The sequence below is a fragment of the Mixophyes fleayi genome, chromosome 3 (genome assembly GCF_038048845.1).
Source record: "Mixophyes fleayi isolate aMixFle1 chromosome 3, aMixFle1.hap1, whole genome shotgun sequence".
Classification (NCBI taxonomy): Eukaryota; Metazoa; Chordata; class Amphibia; order Anura; family Limnodynastidae; genus Mixophyes; species Mixophyes fleayi.
Window position 1 is genome coordinate 256,157,765 of NC_134404.1, and position 23,810 is coordinate 256,181,574.

A 23,810-nucleotide genomic window follows, 5' to 3' on the forward strand; every position below is an offset into this window, starting at 1 on the left:
ATTTCCAGCACAAAGCAATCTGGACTGCGGCTCGTCGTCTTCAACCATAGTAACTGCTCTCCCCCACGGCTTGTAATCACAGCCTAATTCCTGCTCTTAACCACGCACACAATATCCCCATGTCCAATTTGCTTGTCCCTGTCTTCTCACTGTAAAGATCCAACCAACTACCATTTTTCTCTCATCATATATGGGATACTGGAGTCACAGTGGGATACAGGTGCTCCGGTACTTAGAATAAGTCTTTAATGATTTTTTTTTATTGCAGGTCCACCAAGAGAACTCGCAAAAAGAAAGGTCCTCAGTTCCCCAATCTAGAGTTATCTCTGGTGCTGGAAAAAGAAAGAAGAGGAAGGGTTTTTTCCTTTTTTTTTTTTTTTTCCCCCTTTACTTAGTCCTTTTAATGTCCATCTAAATTCATAATCCCTGGGGTCTGTAATTGGCAGCAGGGGGGGGGGGAAGGGGAGTTCATGGCGTTCATGGACCTCGAGGTCCTGGTTCTCATCCTACCTATCTAATCGCTCTTTCAGTGTTAATTTCTCTGGAACAACCTCCACTCCACTTTCTTTATCAGTTGAAGTACCACAAGGCTCAGTCCTAGGTCCTCTACTATTCTCTATCTACACCACTTCTCTTGGAAAACTAATAAGCTTCTTTAGGATTTCAGTATCATCTCTATGCAGATGATACACAAATTTATCTCTCCTCTCCTGATCGCTCACCATGTGTGTTGTCTCGCTTTACTGATGGTCTTTCTGCCATTTCATCTTGGATGTCCTCTTGCCAATGCAAACTTAATGTTTCAAAAACATAATTAATAATAATCCCACCCAACAATAGAAACTCCCTGTCTGACATTTCTATTTCTGTTGACCACATGACCATAAATCCCACCCACCATTTCTCTGCCTAGGTGTAATCCTTGACTCGCAACTATCCTTTGTTCCCCATCAACTCTGTATATACATCATGATGCATACATCTAAAAAAACATTTCCAGAATATGTACATATCTCATACAAGACACTGCAAAAACTTTAATTCATGCACTCATCTCCCGCATTGACTATTGTAATTAACTCCTTACTGGTCTTCCCAAAATCGGACTCGAGCCCCTACAATCTATTTTGTACGAAGCAGCTAGACTGATTTTCCTTGCAAATTGTCTTTCGTCTGCTGAGTCATTCTGTCAGTCTCTACATTGGTTGCCTGTTTTTCAACAAATCCAATATAAAATTCTTCTAACACAAAAGGCCATCAACAAAATTGCACCGACATACATTTCCTCACTTGTCTCAAAATATCTCCTAACTTGACACCTCCGTTCTCCACAAGATCTGCGCTTCGCTTCCACTCTCATCACTTTCTCCCATTCTCGGTTACAGGACTTTTTTTTGGCTACACCCACTTTATGGAATTCACTCCCTCGCTCCACAAGACTTTCCTCTAGTCTTTAAACCTTAAAGCGTTCTCTGAAAACCCACCTCTTCAGACAAGCTTATAATATTCCTCTACCACCATCTTAATCTCCCTAGGTTACCCTATTACCACCCGCTACATAGCTAACACAAGACAACAACCCGCTGATCAACATAGTTCAGTGACTGAGCATACAGCCCACTAAATACTTTGTAACCTTTGCATTCTAGCTGGACAAATATTCAATATGATGTAGCACTGACCCTTATGTATAAAACCATTGTCCCATAGGTTGTAAGCTTACCTCTTTGTATGCATGTATGTATGTATTACCCAGTATTGTTTTATTACTGTTTGTTCCCAATTGTAAAGCGCTACGGAATCTGCTGGCGCTATATAAATAAATGATGACACTTACCTGCACAGACCTATCTCGAAGAGGAAGGGGAGAAACTAGTGTCCCTCCAAGGGCCTTCCTTTCGGATTTTCTAAGGACCCCAGGGTCTTTACCAAAGTCATGGCCGTCATAGTGACCTTTCTACGACCAGGGCGATAACTGCCTTTATCCGAAGGTCATCCATGTAGGGGGATCAAATTCCCCAGCATTACCCTCCATGTATCGGAGATGGCCGCAATTCTACAGTCACACCGGTGGCTATTGAGCTGCAAAAGATTCAACCTGGTACCGTCATAGAGGATAGTTTTCTTCGCATTACTCTTCGACATGCTCCTACAACGGGTGTTTCTGCCGGAGGGCAAAAGAGGGATATGTTGAAGTCCCTCTTGCTCACGAAGCAGGTGGGCCTCTACTTTTGCATGAGAGTCCTGGGCAAAACTGTCTCCACCTTCAAGGTGGCCAATTTTTCCAGTTTCACTTGAGGGAGTTCAAGACCGAACTCCTCTCAAAGTGAAACCGGTCCCACTTGAGGCTGATCTGTCAATCCGTTGCTCTGTCCTTCAGAGGGGGCTAGTCCCTGTGGTGGTGGCTTAAGAGAAGCAACCTCACCTAGAGGATGTCCACTCCCCATCTGGAATTGGATCCTTCTCGCAATGGATGACAGCCTATGAGGTTGGGGAGCAGTTGTCCTCCAACAGCTTTTCCAAAGTCAGTGAACACCAGAAGAGTCCATGCTTGTGTTTTTTTTTTTAAATTATTTTTATTTTTAAACTTCCTTTTTAGATTCAAGATGCAGTGCAGTTTTTCTCGCCTCCTCTCCAATTTAAGCATTGTGGCAACATTATGCTGCGCTTCTGCACCGGTTGCCTTTGCGCATGGCATTACTATAGTTCCATTATGACAGAACCCTAGGTAGATTGTGCCACCTGGGCAGTTAAATGCAGGGCTCCGCTGAATTGCATAGCCTTGTGTTGGCTCTAGTATACTGATGTCCTCCTCGGCTCTTGCAACCTGTGCGGCACCTCTGACACCAACCTAGATACGGCTGTTATTGCAGTAATATATGAGGAATATATGTGATTACTATAACTCTGGGGTGCTAGCTGTCCATTATCAGAGAAAATGTCTGGTACACAATTGGTACATTTCCAGTTTGAACATTTTGCCCAGGATTTAGCCTTTTTCGGGTCAACATTTTAATGCATGTATCAATAATATATAATTATCAAATTTATTAAAGTTACGCCAAAATGCTCTAATGTTCTTCTTTGTGTGTTTAAAGCATAAACAAAAATCAATACTGAAGCCTAAAGAAAGGTGCCAACAGTTTACTTGAATACATTAATGACAAAGGGGACAATTAATATTTAAATGGGAAAGAAAAATTTGCAGACTGCCTAAATAATTAGTCTGGTTAGCATTTTTCTGTTAAAAGGTATACCCTACAATCTGCAATTAATTAAGTCTAATATGTGTATAAACTCGAATGCCTATAGCTACTGAATATAATAATATGAAGTATAAGATACTGATACAAGTAGTGGTGAGTGTTCTATAAATATACATAACAAAAACATGTGAAAACTGTACAAAATGGAAAGAAAATAAAACAAATTAAAAAATGTAAAAGAAATACACAGTTGATAAAATGCAGTAGATAAAAACAAAAGTGTGCAAACAAATGAGCAAAGAATTTTAATGGCATCTTCTTGGAAAAAAATTCTTGAGCCATTTTAGCTTATCCATACTGTTGTCCTGTGGTTGTGTGAGATGATGTATATGACAGCTATAAAGTATTCCAAAAATTACAGTATTTTGCTTTTCAGCTGATTCATAGCTTTCCAAACTTCGTAGTTGTCCTTTTAAGTGACCAAATTTCTTGCATACAAAGCATTCACATGTTTCATGTTGCTTACTTACCCTGATCTTGTGTCTGCTCTGGGGGCATTGTCATTAACCGTGCTCTATATTCTGCTTGGATTCATCCACAAGCTTGCCCTTTGATATCTTCTAGTGAGAGCAAATGAACAAAGATTGGTGTCTGATAGTGTAGTATATATGAGAAAATGGAAGTTGAAAAAAAAGATGTAAACACTAAATAGCGGTCTGTTCAATTGTATTGGCAAGTAGGCACCACTTTTGCTCAAGTACAGATAGCAGGTCAAACTGATGCTCTTAGTGTTCTTACTGACACGTCTCATAACTAACAAGTAATTTATTCAAAAGTAAAAGTTTATTCTTTTAGACTTGTATTCCACATTTACTTCTGAAGAAATTTTCGTTTGATGCATGCTGGTATGTTATTGGAGAGAATTTTAATAGTGTTTTGTTCAACTTTTAATACATGCTATGCAATTTAAACATATTGGACAAAATGATATAGAGCTCATCTGGACCAACATCTAAACGTGGTATTTCTCCTCTAGTGATTCCAAAGGAAGTCTCTTTGGTTCCTATAGTCTCTGGTGAAACCCATCAATAGGCTGTAGTAAATGGCCCAATAATGTTCAGATGAGGTAAGTTTAGACCCTACACAATTGCCTCATTTGCCTCAAATTGCATTATTAAAGCCCCCTTCCTGCTTGATGCTGGTAAAAGGTGGATTAATAGAAGACTGAACACCATACATTTCTGAGGACCTGAACACCTACTGTAATTTTATCTATGTATAATCTCTAAATTATTAATACATGTGGTTTGGAGCCTTATTAAATGTGACCTATTTACAAATGTAAGTGTGAATGTATGTGCTTTTTACCTCTGCGATTGCATTATTAACCCTGGTATGACGTAGTGTACTAATCGCAATTGCACGCTAAACTAATATTCAACTAACATCATCCAATTATTCGACTTCGACGGTGTCCTAGACGTTGGATCTCTCTCCCTCTCGCTACATGTTCACAGCAACTCTGTGTCATTTCTCTAAATGCAAATGCACAGTGCAAACAACTTACTATGCAAGTGTGAAATTATGAAATATGCAAATGGTTATATAAATATTACAAACACAATATGCATTAATCACAAACTCCATTATATCCTACATGCATCAATAGTGTCTCCTTATATGCTAGTCTCTTGCGGCGTGTGCGCACTATTACCGTCATTGCGGTAATAGTGCGCGTAAATACCGGTATTACGGTACTTTTCTCGCTGGATTTCAGCTTGCGGCTCAGGGAGCTGCGAGCTGAAATCCAGCTTACGATTACCGTAATACTGGTAATAGTTTTCACGCCGCTGGCATATTCAACAATAGTGTGTCTCTGATCATGGTGGCTTCATATGTATCTAATAATATGCCATATATCAATAGCAAGGAAGAGTTAGGGGGAGGGGATACTTGCGGTTCCTAGCTTCTGCTGAGAGTAGTGCCGGTACCAACCTTTTATAGAGTTCAGCACTGCCTTGTTACTCTCCCTCAATGTGTGCATGATGACATCATACACACCCGTGGCCAAGTGAGAAGACATCACACCTGGCCAACACATGAAACCTGTGCATGCGCAGTGATTGGCAAGTAGATATGGTCATTTAAAAGGACAAGAAAAGTCTGTTCAGAGGAGAGTATGTCCTATTCTTCCAGGCAGTAGATCACTTGTAATAGTGACCTAACATTACTGTGCATACAAACTAGTTTTGGTTCACTGTTAACACAGATCTAACACTGCTGATGTGCAGGGAAAATATGGAACATACCATCCCACTGCGCCCATCTGTTTATTCATAAAAAATGTATTTATTTTTTTGTGTCATTAATGTAGTTATACTGGTTGTCAAGAGTGTTAACAATACGACTTAGTCCACAGACCCTCTCCTATGTGTCTGGGTTCTTTGTTGTCTGGAAAACAAATGAGGTTTAGTTTGGCACTGGTGAATTTTTTTTTATTTCTAAATACTTAAAGTAAATTTGGCATAGATTCTTTATAAACTAAACTTGATTAAAATGTTTTTTTTTACAGGCCCGTTTGGAAGTGCACAAGTTTGGGATTACAGGCTACAAGAAAGAAAAACAAAGAAAGTTTGAACAGGAGAGAGCAATTATGCTGGGTGCAAGGGTAATCATTTGTGTGGCATTAAATTATGTAAAGATAAGTGGGTGGCTAGTCTCGGGTGTATTTACTAAATTGCAGGTTTAATAAAGTGGAGATGTTGCCTGTAGCAACCAATCAGATTCGAACTGTCATTTTGTAGGATGAGAACTAGAATCTGATTGATTGCTATAGGCAACACCTCTACTTTTTCACTCGACCTTTTAAAGGCAATGTGTTGTCTGTTTTCTTTAAGCCAACAGATGAACTTTCATGATTTTTTTATTTTTTATTTTATTGTTCTTGTTCAATCTGATAACTAATTATCAAGAAACACTACAACCCCATGAAGCACTGTGAATTCGACATGCTAAATTTATTCCTACTTGGAGTAATTCTACACCATAAAATTAACTTGAATAGGCTTGTATGCTGTATTTAAATGAAAAAAAATCTTTTATTTTTAGATAATTTTTAAGTGAATCTTTTGATACACTCTGATACAAGCAAAATAACCTCCTAATACCCACCCAATGTAGCTCTGCCTTCTCTTGTGCTACAAAACATAGATATAAATTGTGTACACTTGTCAGGCACCTTCCAGCTCCTCCACAAGATATGATTCAGATGATCACTGATTCTCAGTGACCATTAGCATTCCCAGGAACCATTAGATTATGTTCTCAGGTACACAATTTTTCAAACGTACTGCTCCATATTTGTTCACTAGATAAACCTGTCAATGTCATTGTGCCATCACAGAGAGAGAGAGAGAGACAAAAGTACAGGAAAGCCATCTGTGTGGTGCACCTTAGTAACACATGAGCACTTGTAATAATAATTTGTTGGTAGCTGGAATACAATTAATGATCTTACGCTATTGAGATGAATGGCAGATCTTGATCAGGTGTCATATTTTATAGTAATAAAAAATAATAGAGTTTAATTAAATATGCCTCCCACCAACTTGCTCCCTGGCTCTTAGGAAGGTGTCACCCACTCTGCCTAATACTGATGCATTTTGTATGTGTAATTAATACAACACTCCCTGGGTGCTTGGGACAGAGTAGACAGGGGGAATTAAGAAGTACATAAAATACAGTTTTATTAGATATAACAATATAGATGGATTACAACCCTACCTAATACACTGCTATAAGAACCAATATACAATTGAACGGCAGACAGGCACTGTGGTATCCGTGGACTATATGTAATATATCCTGCTTGCCAATTGTACTAATTTCCCTATGTGCCTGTCTGCCGTTCAATTGTATATTGGTTCTTATACCAGTGTATTAGGTAGGGTTGCAATCCATCTATACTGTTATATCTAATAAAACTGTATTTTATGTACTTCTTAATTTACCCTGTCTACTCTGTCCCAAGCACCCAGGGAGTGTTGTATTAATTTTTCATACCATAGGGTTCAGCTATCACTTTATCCCCCTACTTCCCAGTGGCTGCAATTCTACTGATTCTCACTCATAGGGAGCGCTGAACTCATACCCTTTACTACTATTTTGTATGTGTGTCACATACTCCTATGAAAATGAGGGAACGTCACACAAGGGATGTTTCCCAATCCTATAAACAAGGCACCAACATCCTCATATTTTGTTCTCCTACAAGCAGCCCTCTCTCTCCATACCATCAAAAGGACTTTTGGACATTGGTGAAATGCAGTCACAACATATCATCATAACTTAAAAAGCTAAATTAACTACCTTTTGTTCTTGACTCTAACTTTATCAGAGCTTGAGGAAAGTGCATATATATCTTTATAAATTTTATGGGCAGGGGTATTTTATTCTTCTTCCATCCCCAATTTTGCCTAGATTTTCCTCCATAATTACATTTTCCCACTCTGCTACCAAAAGATTGTCCTGTCAAAGAAATGAATGTAAAATTAACTAGACTACTAGATTTTAAAATATTAGTGGTGAATCTGGCACAACTTGGAGCAATTGAACACATTGGTATAATGGTATTTTAGATCAAAGTGTTTTTTTTTTTTTTTTACCATGAAATACATTTATTAGGATGTAATGTCTACTGTACATAAAATAAATTTTTACAGTTGCTCCTGATTGCAACCACATGTCCTGCATAAATACTCAGCCGTAAGTAACTAGTAATTGACACTTAGACTAGTCCTGTAGCTGGAGCAAGAGATACGGCTGAAAAACAAGCACCTGAGAGATGTCCAGAAATTGAATTGGATGCTGCTGCGTGCTCTTGAGATTGGCACACCCTTACTATACAATGACTAAAATCATACGCCCCTTCCCTGCCCGGTTTCCTCCCTGAGATAATAGGCTGTAGTAAGTGTCCTTTGCACTCGAAGATGAATCGAACGTTGCTGCATTCTGTGGTGTATGGTCTGGTTCTGGGCATGTACAGAGTAGTTGTGTGGATTATACATACAAAATCGCCATTTACGTGCCTTAATGAATCAGGTCCTATGTGTTCTGTTATTACTCCTAGATCCTTCATCAAAGCATCAAAGATTAATATAGCATAGTGCATTGTTATTTTAGTATTTTTGATCCCAAACTGTAAACCTTCCTTAATTTGTCTACCCTGGCTATGATCCTAAATAGTTTTATGTTTTTCTGTAAGTAGGATCATATAAACTAAGCTTTGTTAGCGAGTATTTAATTTAAATTTACATATCTGTGTGACAATAACTACTACGTTATTATTTTTCTAGCCTCCCAAAAGAGAATATGTAAATTACAAAGTCTATCAAGAGAGAATCAAGGAACAGGAGCAAACACGGAAAGAAAAACGCTTTAAGGTTTGCATAGTATCAGTGTCTTTGTTTTTTGTTTTGTTTTGTTTTTTTGCCAATGTGGTGATTTGTACTAATGTAATTAGGGCTTCATTCAGCCACACTCCAGACCTGCCCTCCCCTCCTACTTATCGATCTCCTTTCAGTAGCATAGGGCACAACGTGTCCCCAGCATTTAACTGGCCTCTTGTTACTCCAAACATACTTAAGCCATCATAGACAGTGTGGTGGCACAGTGATTAGCATGGCTGTCTCACAGCTCTAGGACCATGTAATTGATTCTGACCAGGGCACGATTTGTGCGGAATTTGTATTTTCTCCCTATGTCTGTATGGGTCCAAAAACATACTAGTAGATTGACTTCTGATAAAATTAACCCTAATGTGTTTGTTTGTGTGATAGGAAATTTAGACTGTAAGTTCCAGTGGAATGGGTATGATGTCAATTATTCAGTATACTCTGGAAAGCACGTGTATGTGTATACATACAAATGATCATGGCTCAGTTGGTAAACTGAGCTTAAGTCCTGTACGGCGATTCACCTATATTTTATAACTGGGTTTTTTTGTTTTGTTTTTAAATGATCACGTAAACAAATAAACCAAGTAATAATAATACAAAGTTCTTTTAAAATACTGTATATTTAATATATTCAATTTAAATGATTTGACAGTGTATCCAACCATGGCATGGCACAGCAAACTACACACGAATCACAACACAAACAACACAAAAAGGAAAGAAACAGCAATGATGTTATAAAGTTACAACAGTTGGCAATTGCCTTGCCTGATTTGTAAATCTGCATGAGCCTACACATTAGGTTTTATTGAAAACCTTAACAAGAAACACAAGTTTTGAAGCTTTGTCAGTAGTCAAGCGGTTTCTCCGTTTTGACTGCACCAAAGCACGTTACTTTTTCTTCTTTGAAGATCTTGTCAAGGCGTGAGTTACCAACTTCTTTTTGGGTTGGATTAGTATACCCTGGATGCATTAAGTTTATCATCTTTTACCATCTTTTTGAACTCCACATGTTCTACAGCACGGAATGAAGAATTTGTTGCATATATAAACTTAGCTACTTTCTCAAATGCATTTTTATTTTTTTTTGCAAAATTGTTGTCCTAACCACATATGTGTCCATGCTTCTCTTGTTGGTGGGATTATTGATTACCTAAGGTGTCACACTGACTTTTTGTTGCTGTTCGACACTTTGGACTAGTTCTACTCCTTAACCTTCATCTTGGGCGTGATGGCCCAGAGTGCATGTTTGGAAGTGTTTTTTCATTCTGGCAACCAACCCCATCATTTTTGTGCTACAGTTTTTACATTGGGCTTTAATTCGTTTTCCTTATTCAGTTTTCTCTTCAGTAAAATAAATCCATACAGGATCTTTCTTTCTGGCGGTCATGACTTTTGCCATTTGTAACAGTGATAAGTTACTTCTTTCAACTGTCCTTTCTCTCTGAATGTGAAACACTGGTATGGTGTGGTGTTGGTCTTTCTCTCTGGATTCTGGAATTGTCTGTTTCTTGTCTGCTGCATGTGCCTCCTTGTATCGCGAGTCATAATTAAATTAGGTCAGCAAGCAATGGCCATAGATACAGACCTTTTATTAGTAGAGCAGCTAATCAAAGGTCAAAGACTATGGTCCATATTGCAAAGTATGCCAATTACTATGAATACCCCGTTCACACTGCCTGTAAAACCCTAGTTATTGCAGAAGCGAGCTCAGAAAACCCGGGTCGTGGCTCAGTGTGAAAGGTGGTAAGTGCAAAATCCCAGGTCTGATGATCCGCAACTTTTGCAGGGTCATTTGTGTGTCAGTCCCGGATCACACCGTTCACACTGCAGGCGACCCGGGTCTCTCATAAAGGAGCTAATTGGGATTAGGGACCCTTTGTCATCTTTGTCAGCCAATCAAGGCTCCTCTTGTGATGACTACACTTATTGTCAGGGCAAACCCGAGTTCAGTATGAATAGGGTTGACCCGGAAGTTCCCAGGTCCAAGGTGCAGTGTGAACAGCCTCTCTCTGAGCTGGAATGCTCTGACACAGCAAAAGCTGGCTGTAAAAACCCGGGAAATTGCAGGGAGGGCAATGTGAAAATGTTATTAGTGTTAAAACCCTGGATTTTTTTTGATTTTTTTTTTTTTTTTTAATGGTGATTTATATCGATGATTTTTTAAAATGAAGTTTATTTAATCAGCACACCATGTCCGGACTTTACAGAAATTAAGATTGGCAACAAAAAGATGTTCTAACCCTAATCAAATGTACCTTTAAAAAATACATACAACGTATTTTGCCCCTAACTCCAGTAAGGTCTCATTTTATTCTTTTACATTAGGAAAATGGCACAGAGCCAGTAAAGAAAAAACGAAAGGAAGGACAGAATCACAGGCAAGTATCCATCAGTTCATATCTTTGGTTTTTTTTTCCACAGATCAAGATTTATTTTTTTAATATTTTTAATGCAACATTATTTAAAGTGCAAAATGACTGTATGTTACTTTACTAGCTGTTTTCCCCAGGAAGACAGGACAAATTACAGATATGTGTGATGCAGGTCTATGTCAGGTTTTTTTTGTATTCCTTAATCTTAAGTGAATTTCTTCATGTGGAAACTTTGGGAAATGTGTTTCTCTAGGTGACATATTGGAAGAAATATATTTCCGTAAATAAAAAATATCAAAATTATTTTATGTTTTGAACATGATTACTGTACAGTGTTAATAGAATCCCTCAACTATATTAAAACTATACTTTTTAATTTCTAGCAATATATTTGTTCTTTTCTCTGCTAGGTAGATAATAATAGAATGTGTCAACTAAATTGGTAGAAAATGGTTTAAAACTCACATTAGATGGATATATTGATATAACTTTGAATGAAATTGTTGAAACTTTCACATATACTTGAAATAGTGTAGTAGAAGAGGTCTTCTCACCGCTAGAACGCCCCATGTGCAGTCCTTCGTCCTGCTAGTATGGGTTTTGCTACAAATTAATTCTATATGGAATGAAACTAAACACTGTTTTTTTGTATTTTATTCACCTGTACATCAAATTGTTCTTTTTTTAAACAAATACATTTTTGATGGACTTATTATGAAAATATATGCTTTCCACATTACCAATTCTCTATAGAGATGTTCACTCACCCCCATGTTTTGGTTTTGGCAAAACCGCCCTTACGTGTTATGGTTTTGGATCTGTATTTATTTATTTTTTTAGAAAAATTGCTAAACTATGCTAAAATCACATAATGTTGCGCTTTTTTTTTTTTTCTTCCTACATTATTAACCTCAATAGCACTAATTTCAAGTCATTTGCAGTCAATTTTGACCACCTCACAGGTCACAATGTTATTTTCATACCCTTTCGAACAAATACTGCAGCGACCTGGCTTGATGCTAAGCGACAGAGCAATGACTCAAACACGTAGTAGTTCCTAGCATATCTAGGACACATTGCCACAAAGCAGTGGCAGAAAAAAAAGTAGTGCAAGATGGAATTGTTCTTGGTCCCTCCCACCCTCCCTTTATGTAAGATATTGAACATGTACAGTTTAACAAAGAACTCCAGCGACAAGGAGTGCCAGATTTGTGGCTGAAGTGCTTGGTTTGTTTGGTCCCCCACAAAACAAGCTACATATAGCTCAGCTGCCTTAAGCCCAACCGTGTTGGCAATGAACTCTACATTATAGAAGCATGTCTGCTCGTGCTGCATCTTTAATCTCCTTCTCCTCTGTGGATACCTCCCTCTCATCCCTGAAGAACTGCCAAACTTATGTAGACACAGAAATGGATATTACAACTGGAGTGGCATTACATCTGTTTCAGACAGACTGTGACACGGAACATGAGGGCAGAATGGAATTCATCATGTTGGAATACGCTGCATTGAACAGAGATTTAAACCAATATATAGATGCATTTGAGGAGACCGTAATTAAGTTAAAACCAGGATCTCATCCGGTGGGTCAAGTTTTAAGAGAGCTTGTACACGAGAGATACACAGCGCTTCAGAAGAATAATACAGAGGAGGCCCTGAGGCAGGACAGTAAGTATGTCCAGTTTAAAGAACAGCTAAGAGACCTGAGAAAACAAATGGGTGTGTCACCGGCCACTGCAGACTAAGCTTTTTAAGATGAAGATGAGGATGTAATCATACGTACGAGAGAGAAGCAATTAAAAGGATGATTGAAAACAAACTTCAGAAGGGTAAATTCGCCAAGTGTCCAAAAATTGGCTGTGATCACTCTGACATGAGTATATCGGATCTTGGTCCAGACAATGCACTAAAAGGAGCTATAGATATTCAGAGCAAAAAGCAAGGTCATCGCTGAGCTTCGAATCGACCCCCATTCCCCCACAAAAAATAATATATAGCTAGAGGTACCTTTGACATAAAGTGCAGATTACAAATGCTGTACGCAATACTGATGAAAGAGCAGCAAAGTGGAAGGTTTGACTAATGCCTATACACGTCTATTTAGACATCCCTGTTTACATTACTTCTGCAAGCAATGTTGTTCTTTGTTAACAAAACTGCTGTCTTTATACCGTTAAAAAAAATAAAAATATTATAATAGTATTCCACCATTCTTTGGATGTTTATAGTATGATCAGGTGGAGTTACAGCAGAGATGTCACTAATTTTGGTCAATTCTTTTACAGTAGACCAGATGTCAAAATGTTGTGCAGAGTATTCTGCATCATCAATGGATGTCTTGGCAAAAGCTACGTTTTTTGCAAAGCGCACAATAGTATATAGCACATGTATATAACATGGACACACAGCGGTAGCCGAAAAGAAAAGTGGTGCAAGATGGAACTGTTCCTGAGTGCTCCCACCCACCCTTTATGTTGGATCTTAAAAAGGACAGGCACACTTAAACAAACCAAGCACTTCAGCGACAAGGAATGCCACTTTTGTGGCTGAAGTGCTTGGTTTGTTTGTGCCCCCTCAAAACAAACTAGCTTAGGTGCCTTGAGCCCATTATTAACAGTGCTGTTAATGAACTCATCCTCAGCCTCATCCTCCCCATCACCCGTATGAACATCATCCTCTCATATTATTAATTCATCCCTGCTGGAATCCACCATTACAGAAGTCTCTGTGCTTTGATGTACTTGGCAGTAAAGGCCTTCCTTGTGGAAATTGTAGTTCATTTTTATGAACATAATTTTTTCCACATTTTGAGGAAGTAGCCTCCTACGCCGATTACTGACAAGGTTCCCGATTGTGCTGAAAACTCTTTCCGAGTACACAATGGAGGGTGGGCAGCTTAGGTATTGCAAAGTTAGTTTGTACATGGGTTTTAAAATTTACTTTTTTTTTCCCTCCCAGTATGTAAAGGGACTATCTGTTTCTATGCTGTTGTTAAAATAATCCTCCACCATCCTTTGGATGTTGATAGTAGGATCAGGTGCAGTTACGGCAGAGGTGTCACGGTTTTTGGTCAATTCTTTTAGACCAGACCAGATGTCAAAATGTTGTGCTGTGTCATCTGTATCATCTCTGTTTCTTTTGGGAAAGTTTTTTCCTAGCAGTAGGTGACTGAGAAACTGAAGGAGGAGATGCTGTTCTGTCACGTAACACTTGAGGTGCCATCTTGCTCACCAGGAGCTCATTGCATCTCTTGAGATCTGGGTCAGTTGGAACCAAAGAGAAGACATAGCTCATAAACCTAGGATCAAGCACAGTCGCCAAAATGTAGTGATCCAATTTCAAGATTTTGATAACTCTTGGATTCTGTGTGAGCAAAACAGGGAATGTGATGGAACTCACCCAGCTGTAATGCTCTCACAATATTTAATTATCAGAAATGACATATCCTGAGGAGAGCCCAAGTGGGATAAGCCATGTTGCAATAACATCCCTTAGTTTTTGTATCAGAATGTGTATCGCCGGATTCACGAAGAGGCATACAGCTGACAGAGTAGCCTACCTCTGCAAAATGTGATGTAGTTGGGTACATGCTGCTGTTGTTCCTGCTGGTGAAGGCGAATCACCAGCCCAGTGGGCTGTCAGTCATATAATCTTTAGTTTGCCTAGTTCCGCTTGTCCACACATCTGTGGTTATGTGTACAGTAGGTAGAATGACATTTTGTAAGCCTGTTAATTACATTTTTGCAAACCAAGTTGTACAGGTGAGGAATAGCTTTTCTAGTGAAATGGTGTCGTAATGGAATTTGTTAACTGGGACACGACCTCAATTAACTGTCTAAAACCAGCTGCACTAATTGTGAATATTGGACGCAGATCTAATGCTAGCATAGTCTCCATGGCGTCTGATCCGTTTTGCGACTGGGTGATAGCTTTCATACTTGCTTCCTCTTGCAAAGGATTGTTTAACAGTCAATTCTTGTAAACGACTAGTAGTCTCCTTCTTGGTCTGCTTCTGGGATGAAAATCCATTCCCAGCAGCAGCTCAATAATTCCTCAGGAATCCTGGATAGAGGAGGAGTCTTCTAGCCTTAACAACTTGGATGCAGGAGTAACTCCGATCGCTACTGAGGATATTGATAAGGAAGATGTTGTGGGTGTAGCTTGCAGGTGCTGGGATCTAGCTGAGAGAAGGGAACTAGCTGATGCTGGATGGCTTGTTGGTTTGTTTTTGTAGCATAAACTTCAGATTTTCCCAACAGCTTGCCATGACCTCTCTTCAAATGGCATAACATGAATGAGGTTCCTAGATGGTTAAAGTCTCTACCTCTACTGGCTTTGGCTTTACAAATGCTACAAATGGCTAGATAACTGTTGTCAGGATTTGGGTAAAAATAATTCCACAAATAAAAGGTGGATTTTTTGCTCTTATTCCAAGGCATGACAATGGCCTTATCACGTGCAAGAACTGCTTTCACTAGTGCAGGACTTACACAAACAACATCATCGTCATCAACATCCTCATTAGCGCTATCGTCAGCTACACAAATATCCCCTTCATCCTGTTGCAATTCCAAATTGGCATCCCCAATTTGTGTATCCCTGGCTACACATGGGCTCATCCACACATCTGCACAAAAATGCTGAAAGGAGGCTTCTTTATAAGTACAGTATCAGAAAGGTCAGGCTTACACATAGCACTCGTGGATAGACTCTCCTCAGGGATTTGTGTAATTTCTGAATCTGACCATATAGTTTCTTCTAATGCCTTACTGTTCCAGCCCGGCTTTTACGCGTAAAAATATTTGGGCACCACTTTTTTTAGTCAGAATTACAAGGTCTTGCATTGTCATAACTGACCTTTCAAGAAGATGCCTCACTGACAGTTGCAGAACTAGCACTCGTAGAGAGAGGCGAAGGCCTGATTCTTTCCTTGCCACTGCGTGTGTAGAATGGCATGCTGGCAGTTTAATTTTTTTCTGCAGTTTGCCTTGATTACAGGTGTTTTTTTTTCTTTACCAAGGGAAGAAGTGTTTTACATTTTTGTTTCCCAGACTTCCCTAACACTATGCACTTTAACATAGGCTTTATCAGATGATATAGCGGGATTACTAATATCATGACTGGTGCCAGCTGATTGGTGCTCCTGGTCTTCTGTGGACTGGTGTAAATCCATTTTGATGACACAGTACAATGTGACTGGAGACTTTTAAGAACACTGCAAGACCTATTCTTTCTGTTTCAGCACTTAAAACTGCCACCTTACCTGTCTTCTGTGTGAGCTATAACGCTCTAGAATGTCACTGGAGACTTTGAAGAACACTGCCAACCCTTCTGTGTCCCTCTGTTAAATGGCGCCGCATCTCCGTGGAGGACGGTACTTATAGAATCCAAACCTCGCCAGATCAACGATGCAACAATGACGCTTTGCCTCGTTTTCAATTCAGAGGGTGCGCAAATGTACCAAGCCTGCTCAGCTTTGTACTTGGATATCCGATGTTTGGGTGGTCTCGGTTTTCAGGAAACAAAGCCCGAGCATCTCTAATTCTATATAGAATATTAAGTACTAATTAATGTATACGTGAATGTTGCAACCATTTGATCCAAATTTATTGTTAATGTTACTTTAATCAATCTATCTATTGTGAGTTTTAAACCAGTTTTATATGGGTCTTGGGATTTGTTGGTGCCTTCTATGTTTTTAGTTTAGTTATTTCCTTTAGAGAGTTGCAGAGCTCCTTGAGAAGGTGGCAACTATATCTTAGTTTTTTTGTTTTTATTAAATTATTTTTTCTGCCTCTGTAATTTTAGTGCCTCCTAATAATTTAATATTAATTGAAGTATTCCTGGTGGAAAAACTAGCCATTACAAAAAGTGGAAATTGCTTGGTCAGAACACCCCATGGATACAAAGGTTTAAACGGCTCCATTCAAGCATAGAATTTTGTGGCATAACACAATTGGCTACATTTATGAAATGGTTGCTTTAAGTGACAGAATAATAAAAACCTGGCTGCTGCCAGCGGGATGTTTTTCATAAATGTACCCTAATATTGGTGGGTTCTTTTTCTTTAGTTCATATAGTCAGAGTGGTTGTACCCTTTGGATAAATACTAAAAATTGTGATGGCAGAAGATACATGCAATTAACCTAACTGTCGGTGTAGTTAGTTTTCAATTTTGAGCATCCTACTATTACAACATAATTCCACATTCTGTGATTTACTGGTCCATGTTCAATGCAACTTTATTTCCTTTGCAGGGGCACAAGAAAAGCAAAAGTTTCAGGAAAAGTACCATCTGGGCAGGTCGGAAGGTTTAGAGATGGGGCATTGATTCTAAGTGGTAAAGACATTCAGAAGATCAAGCAATCTAAGGTTATTAAATGAGAAGAACTACAGCATCATCCATGCTGAATGAAAGACAAACTATTCACTTCTATGTGCACTATTTCAAACTGAGAGCTGACAACAGATTATAACCATGGAGCTGCTTCCTGAACACTGGAGAAGGGATACAAGAAATACAGCTGCTGCTGTTTTACATTATGACTGTGTAATTTCATTATACTGGACTTCACTGCACCCATCCTCTTTCCACCACATATATATATATATATATATATATATCTCCTCAATGTACATGAACCACTAACAAACTACTATAAGGATCCAATAGCTACAATTTCATTCTGAAATCCGTTCAGTGATTATGAATTTACACATAAAAACCATTGCCCATTGTTCCTGTGCAACAAGTTGCTTTATATTTTAAGAATGTATTTTACAGGGTGTTTTGCATACTATTTTTCTCATCTATATCCATGTCTCATACTGATTGCATATGTATATGTATGTATATGTATGTGTATATATATATATATATATATATATATATATATATATATATATATATATATATATATATATATATATTTTTTGTAATTGGTTTTATTAAATTATTTTTTGCTGATTCTCATCATATATAGCTTTTGATGGTATGCAGATATGTGGGATAATGTATCCCCTACACAGATTCATACTGTCCTATTCTGACGCAGACTCTCATTTACACAGACGTACAATGACCATGACTGACACACATTCAAAACAACACACAGACACATACTTACAGTTTGACTAACATCTTTTCCATAACCTCCAATTATGTATTTTGCTCGACCTGAGACAATGGTTCTGCCATCTCATGGCTGTGGCCCTAACCTTCTATTAGGGCCAAATAAATGATTGCTTCCAAGGGTGAATGCTACAGGAAGTTACAATGACCTGAGTTCTGGATTTGTTTTTTTTTTTTTTTATAAAATAAGTTTTTATTGAGGTTTTTAGCAACCAAACACAGGTATACACATATGTATTTTCAACAGCATTCGTTTTGGATGGCGAGTGATAGAGAGATTATAACATCATAAGAACATAACACTAAGCCAAAGAAGACTCGATGTGTCAAAAAATGCAAACATTCCCATCCACGAAAGGTGGGTATAGCTGACCTGACATATAAAACACAAAGACAGACAGGGGGGGGGGGGGTAAAACAAAGAAACATAAGGGAAGAAATAGGGGGGGGCATGATTCAAGTCATCGTAATAGAAGGTCTACAGCATATACAGAGAAGATATAGAACATAGCCTAATCCAACAATCATAAGCGGCTGGATCACCCCGTAACCTAAAGATACATGTTTCAGCCCGATGGACCCAAGGCCGCAAACTCTGGCGAATCTATAAATTTTAACCAAGGTCCCCATATAGTATAATATGTTACAAAAGAGTCCTTATCTGACAAATACAATTCGTCCATGGACCTGTAATATTCTAATCTCTTAATCCAGTCCCGAATATTAGGTGGCGTGGTTGTTTTCCATCTCACAGGTATGACTGCCTTGGCGGCTGATAGCACAAATTTTGATAGAGATTTTTTAAAGCAGGAAATAGGCATATCTACTTTATTGATGAGCCAGTACACCGGGGTATCGGGAATAGCCTGGCCAAGCATCTTCCGTGTGATGTCTATAACCTGCGACCAAAAGGGTTGTAGTTTGGGGCAGTCCCACCAGATATGTAGTAAAGATCCTGATCCTGAACCACAGCTCCAGCAGGCACTAGACAGTCCGTGGAACATTTTTGCAAGATGTTCCGGGCATCTGTACCACCTGGTAAGAACCTTAAAGTGGGTCTCTAATATTGAGATGTTAGGTGAGCAGGCATGTATTGCCTGGAAAATTTTTGACCAATCAGTCTCTCGTAGTTCTATTCCTAGATCCCTTTCCCATTTCGAGAGGAATTTCAGGGGAGATCTTAAGCGAAACTCGATTAAGAGTTTGTAGATAGTCGATAAGGAGTGTGGGGTGTGGTGAGGTTTGCTACAAAGGGATTCAAAGACTGTCAAATTCCTATTAATATCATGTTTTTAGAGACTAAAGGAGAGAAAATGTTTAATCTGGAGATATCGCCAGATCTCTATATTCGGTAGTTTACACTTAGTTTGAATCTCTACAAATGAGAGGACCCCAGTAGCACCCACCAACTGGCCGACACGATGGATTCCTGCTCGCAACCACAGGTTAAACGCTAATGGGGTAGTTCCAGGGGGGAATTTGGGGTTGAACAGTGGCGTTAGTGGGGATATTAAAGATGAAATATGAGTAAGAGTTCTTAACTTAGACCATTTAATAAGAGTAGGTCCTAGGGTAGGGTGCGAGATTCTGGGTAATTTGGTTAACCAAATTACCGTAGTACTAGAGGAGTCGAGGTATGATGATTCGATCGCTACCCATTGTTTCCTACCCTCTTGAACTGACATCTCCATTATTCTGGTTAAGATTGCAGCATCATAGTATGATGGTGTGTGGGGAAGCTGGAGACCCCCCAAGTGTCTTCGTCTAAATAGAGTTTCATGCTTGAATCTTGGGCGCCTCCCACTCCACACAAAGTCCCGCACCAAACGTTGGATGCCCTGAAACCAGGAGTCGGGGATTAAAGTAGGTAACGTCTGTATGAGGTAGAGAAGTCGGGGTAGGACATTCATTTTTATAATGTTAACCCTACATATCCATGTGAAATTTTTGCTCTGCCACTCTCTCAAATCAGCCCGGAGATTCCCAAGAAGTGGTTTAAAGTTGAGGTCATATAGGTGCGAGAGGTCATTAGAAAGTACCACTCCTAACTATTTCAATTGGGTGGGATGCCAAATAAAAGGGAAGGCACATTTTAAACCCTCCACCACGGGGGCCGGGGTATTAATATTCAGAGCCACTGACTTGCCATAGTTAATTTTGAAGTTAGATAGTAAACCAAACCTTCGGAATTCTTTAACCAAGTTGGGTAGGGAAACAACCGGGTTGGTAATAACGGCCAAGAGGTCATCCGCGAATAAAGCGAGTTTATGTTCTCTCCCGCCCACCTGGACACCAGATATATTCGGATTGGCCCTGATTGCCCTTGCCAACGCCTCCATACACAGCACAAATATGAGCGGAGACAGCGGACACCCCTGCCTAGTGCCATTATTATTCATCACCGGTTCCGACAGATCGCCATTAATTTTAATTCTAGCCCTGGGTTGTCGATAAAGTGCTAAGATTCTATGAAGTCCCAATGGGCCTAATCCGAGATGCTCCAGGAGCCCTTTCATAAACGGCCAACTCACACGGTCAAAGGCCTTTTCTGCATCTGTAGACAAGAGCATTGAAGCCGTTGTTGAGCATGAGGCAGAATAAATCAAATCTATCACCTTGGTGGTGTTGTCCCGTGCCTCGCAATCCGGAACAAAGCCCACCTGATCTGCGTGAATCAGATCTGGAAGTAGGTATTTTAATCTATTTGCAATAAGTTTTGCGTAGAGTTTAACATCTACGTTCAGCAAGGAAATAGGCCTATAGCTTGCACATTGAGAGGGGTCATTTCCTTCTTTGGGGATCACCGTTATATGGGCTTCCAAACTCTGGGGAGAAAGCGGAATCGTTGGAGATCGTATTAAAGGCCGGCACCATCAGGGGTATCAACCTATCTTTAAAGATCTTGTAGTATGCAATGGAAAAGCCATCAGGGCCCGGACTTTTACCCGAAGGTGTTGATTTAATCGCCTCCCTCAACTCCCCTTCAGTGAAAGGTTGTTCCAGTTTATCTCTATCTGATCTTGAGAGAGTGGGAAAACTGATCTCCTTTAAATATGCCTCAATCTGAGCTGATCGTGTGGCATCTATAGTATCAGATTCTTGAGTTTCGAGATTATATAATTTGGTGTAGTATGTGTGGAATGCACCAGCTATGTCAGTAGTTAATTTACACTCCCGGTCATTGTTATCCTTAATCATGGCAATGTAAGCCTTAGCTCGCTGTTTACGCAGAGCCCTAGCTAACATTGTTCCCGGTCTGTTTCCCCAGCGAAAGAAACGATGGCGACACCTCTGGAAATCAAGTTTTACTTTATCATAAAGTAATTTGTTAAGTGCCGCCCTCATCTCCTTGAGCTTGTTCAACAGATCCCTAGACATATTGAATTTATGTGTCGTCTCTAGGTCCCTAATCTGCTGAAGTAGGTGGTCCCGATACGCGATGTTTTCTTTCTTCATACGGGAGCCTAATTCAATAAGTTTCCCTCTGATAACACATTTATGTGCTTCCCAGATAGTGTTACTCGAGACGTCTGGAGTAACATTGTTAGAGATATAATCATCTAATGCAGCAGTCAGTTGGTCCCTACAATATGTATTTTGGAGGAGAAGCTCGTTTAGGCGCCACGTGCATTTTTTTGTCTTTAAATGAGAAAGTTGAAAGGTCAATGAAATAGGGGCGTGATCTGACCAAGTTATTTGACCAATATATGTTGTTAGGAGGTTAGGGAGGAACCGTTGTGGAAGGAGCAGATAGTCAATTCGTGAGTATACCTCATGGGGGTGGGAGAAAAAGGACTAGTCCCTCTCCCCTGGGTGTTGCAAGCGCCATGTGTCGACCAGTTGGTGTTCATGGAGTGTACGTCTAACCTTACAATGTTGCGATCTGCGCACCCCCGTCCGACCATTGGAGGTGTCAATTTCTGGTTGAAGGGTCCAATTGAAATCGCCTCCCACAAGCAGAATTCCCTCCGCATACTCTGCGACCTTATCTAATACCTGTGAAATAAACAGTGGTTGACCTTGGTTAGGCAGATATAAGTTCACAAAAGTATATGTAACATCAAATAATCAACATTTTATCAGAAGTGCTCTTCCTTCCACTAGACAAATTTTCTGAAAATCTGAGAAGGGTAATCTCTTAGAGAACAGGGCAGCCACTCCCAGCGTCTTGCCCTCTCTATTGTTACTAAAATATGAGGAAGTGTAGTAGCCATCTGAGAGCCATGGGGCAGATTCCTGCTTAAAATGGGTTTCTTGAAAAAAGACAACATCTGCTCCCAGATGTCTCATCTCTCTCAATGCCGTGATCTTTTTTCAGGGAGGTTAAGACCCTTGGCATTAATTGAAACCAATTTAAATTTATCCGTCATGGTGGATCTAAGTATCTCAGAACCGCGCTTCTGTCAGTCTCATAACTGAGCAGTTGGGTTGGCATTTGCAAGCAATAAATGACCTTGAAACTTGCAAGTAAGTAAAGTGTTATATAAGTTGAAGTTAGCAAAAAGGGGGAGGTAGGAAAGCCACATGAGGGGGGACACAACACTGACAGACACCAACGAACAAACAGAAAAAAACACAACAGATAGTATACCATCAAACCGCTCCAGGGAGACGGGTGTGGAGGAGCCACAGCCATCTCTCGGGTTTCTTCCAGCGGTGGGGGGTAAAGGGGGGGTTAACGACAGTGACTAACAGAGTCATCTTATCAATATATCAGATAATTGTAATGGCCTAAACAGCAAGACCAGTAGAAGTGATAATGACAATAACAATAACAACTTAGCAGGTCTCACAGTTAGTGGAAAAGCCTCCAGCAGGTGCAGACCAGAGAGATCTGGGTCAACAGCAGGGACATTGAACTATCATATCAGCTTAATGTGGTGTCACTTTAGGATTTATATATTCTGATAGTAAAGGACTTGAGTGACTACCCAAAAAGAAAAAGAAAAAAAAAGCATATAAGGTCATTGTTGACCTGAAACTTAGATCAGATATTCAATTTCTCTGGCCTGGCCAGGATAGAGGGATACAGGGACGGGTATAAACTCCTCTGTAGGGAACGCCCAAGTGACATGAGACAGTCCAAAGGTCACCAAGAATTTTCAGTTGCATAGTGTAGACCTTTGTAGGAGGGTCCACAGCGAAAAGTAAGATTTAAGGGTCCAGGGTTTCCGGTGGATCTCGACGTCTCCTCGTTGCATTTCTGGAGCTTCCAACTGTTTGCCAGGTATCGCTGCTAGTTGGATGTAGACGGACGGAATGTTGATGCCAGTCCGGAAGTGCAACCTCTTGTAAGCCCAAGTGTGAGCAGAATGGTTTAATGTCTTGGGGTGTTCTCAAGATCTCCATCTTTCCGTTGTTAGACACTTGCAAGCTAAGAGGAAACCCCCAGTGGTATTTAATGTTCTTAGAACGTAGTGTGTCTGTCAAAGGTCTAAGCATCCGGCGTAACTGCAAGGTTTGCCACGAGAGGTCTTGGAAGATCTGAAGTCTATTGCCATCGTAGTCAATAGTATCCAGTTTCCTAGATTTCTGGAGAATAGCTTCTTTCTGTACATAGTAATGCATGCGGCAGATCACGTCAGACGGAGACACTTGTGTTCTGAGGGCCCTATGGGCTCTGTCAAATTGAATACTGGAG

At 39.7% G+C, this 23,810-nt stretch overlaps 1 protein-coding gene across 1 annotated transcript in view; it reads left to right on the top strand.

Moving 5' to 3' along the window:
* FSAF1 (40S small subunit processome assembly factor 1) overlaps positions 1–17,773 on the top strand; it is a 32,782-nt gene extending 15,009 nt beyond the window's left edge. The window contains exons 4-7 of the mRNA XM_075203468.1: positions 5,779–5,874; positions 8,561–8,647; positions 10,991–11,043; positions 17,295–17,773. Of these exons, the coding sequence (XP_075059569.1) occupies positions 5,779–5,874; positions 8,561–8,647; positions 10,991–11,043; positions 17,295–17,421 (363 nt within the window). The 3' untranslated portion in view covers positions 17,422–17,773. The remainder of the gene's footprint in view (positions 1–5,778; positions 5,875–8,560; positions 8,648–10,990; positions 11,044–17,294) is intronic.
* The last annotated feature ends 6,037 nt before the right edge of the window (positions 17,774–23,810 follow it).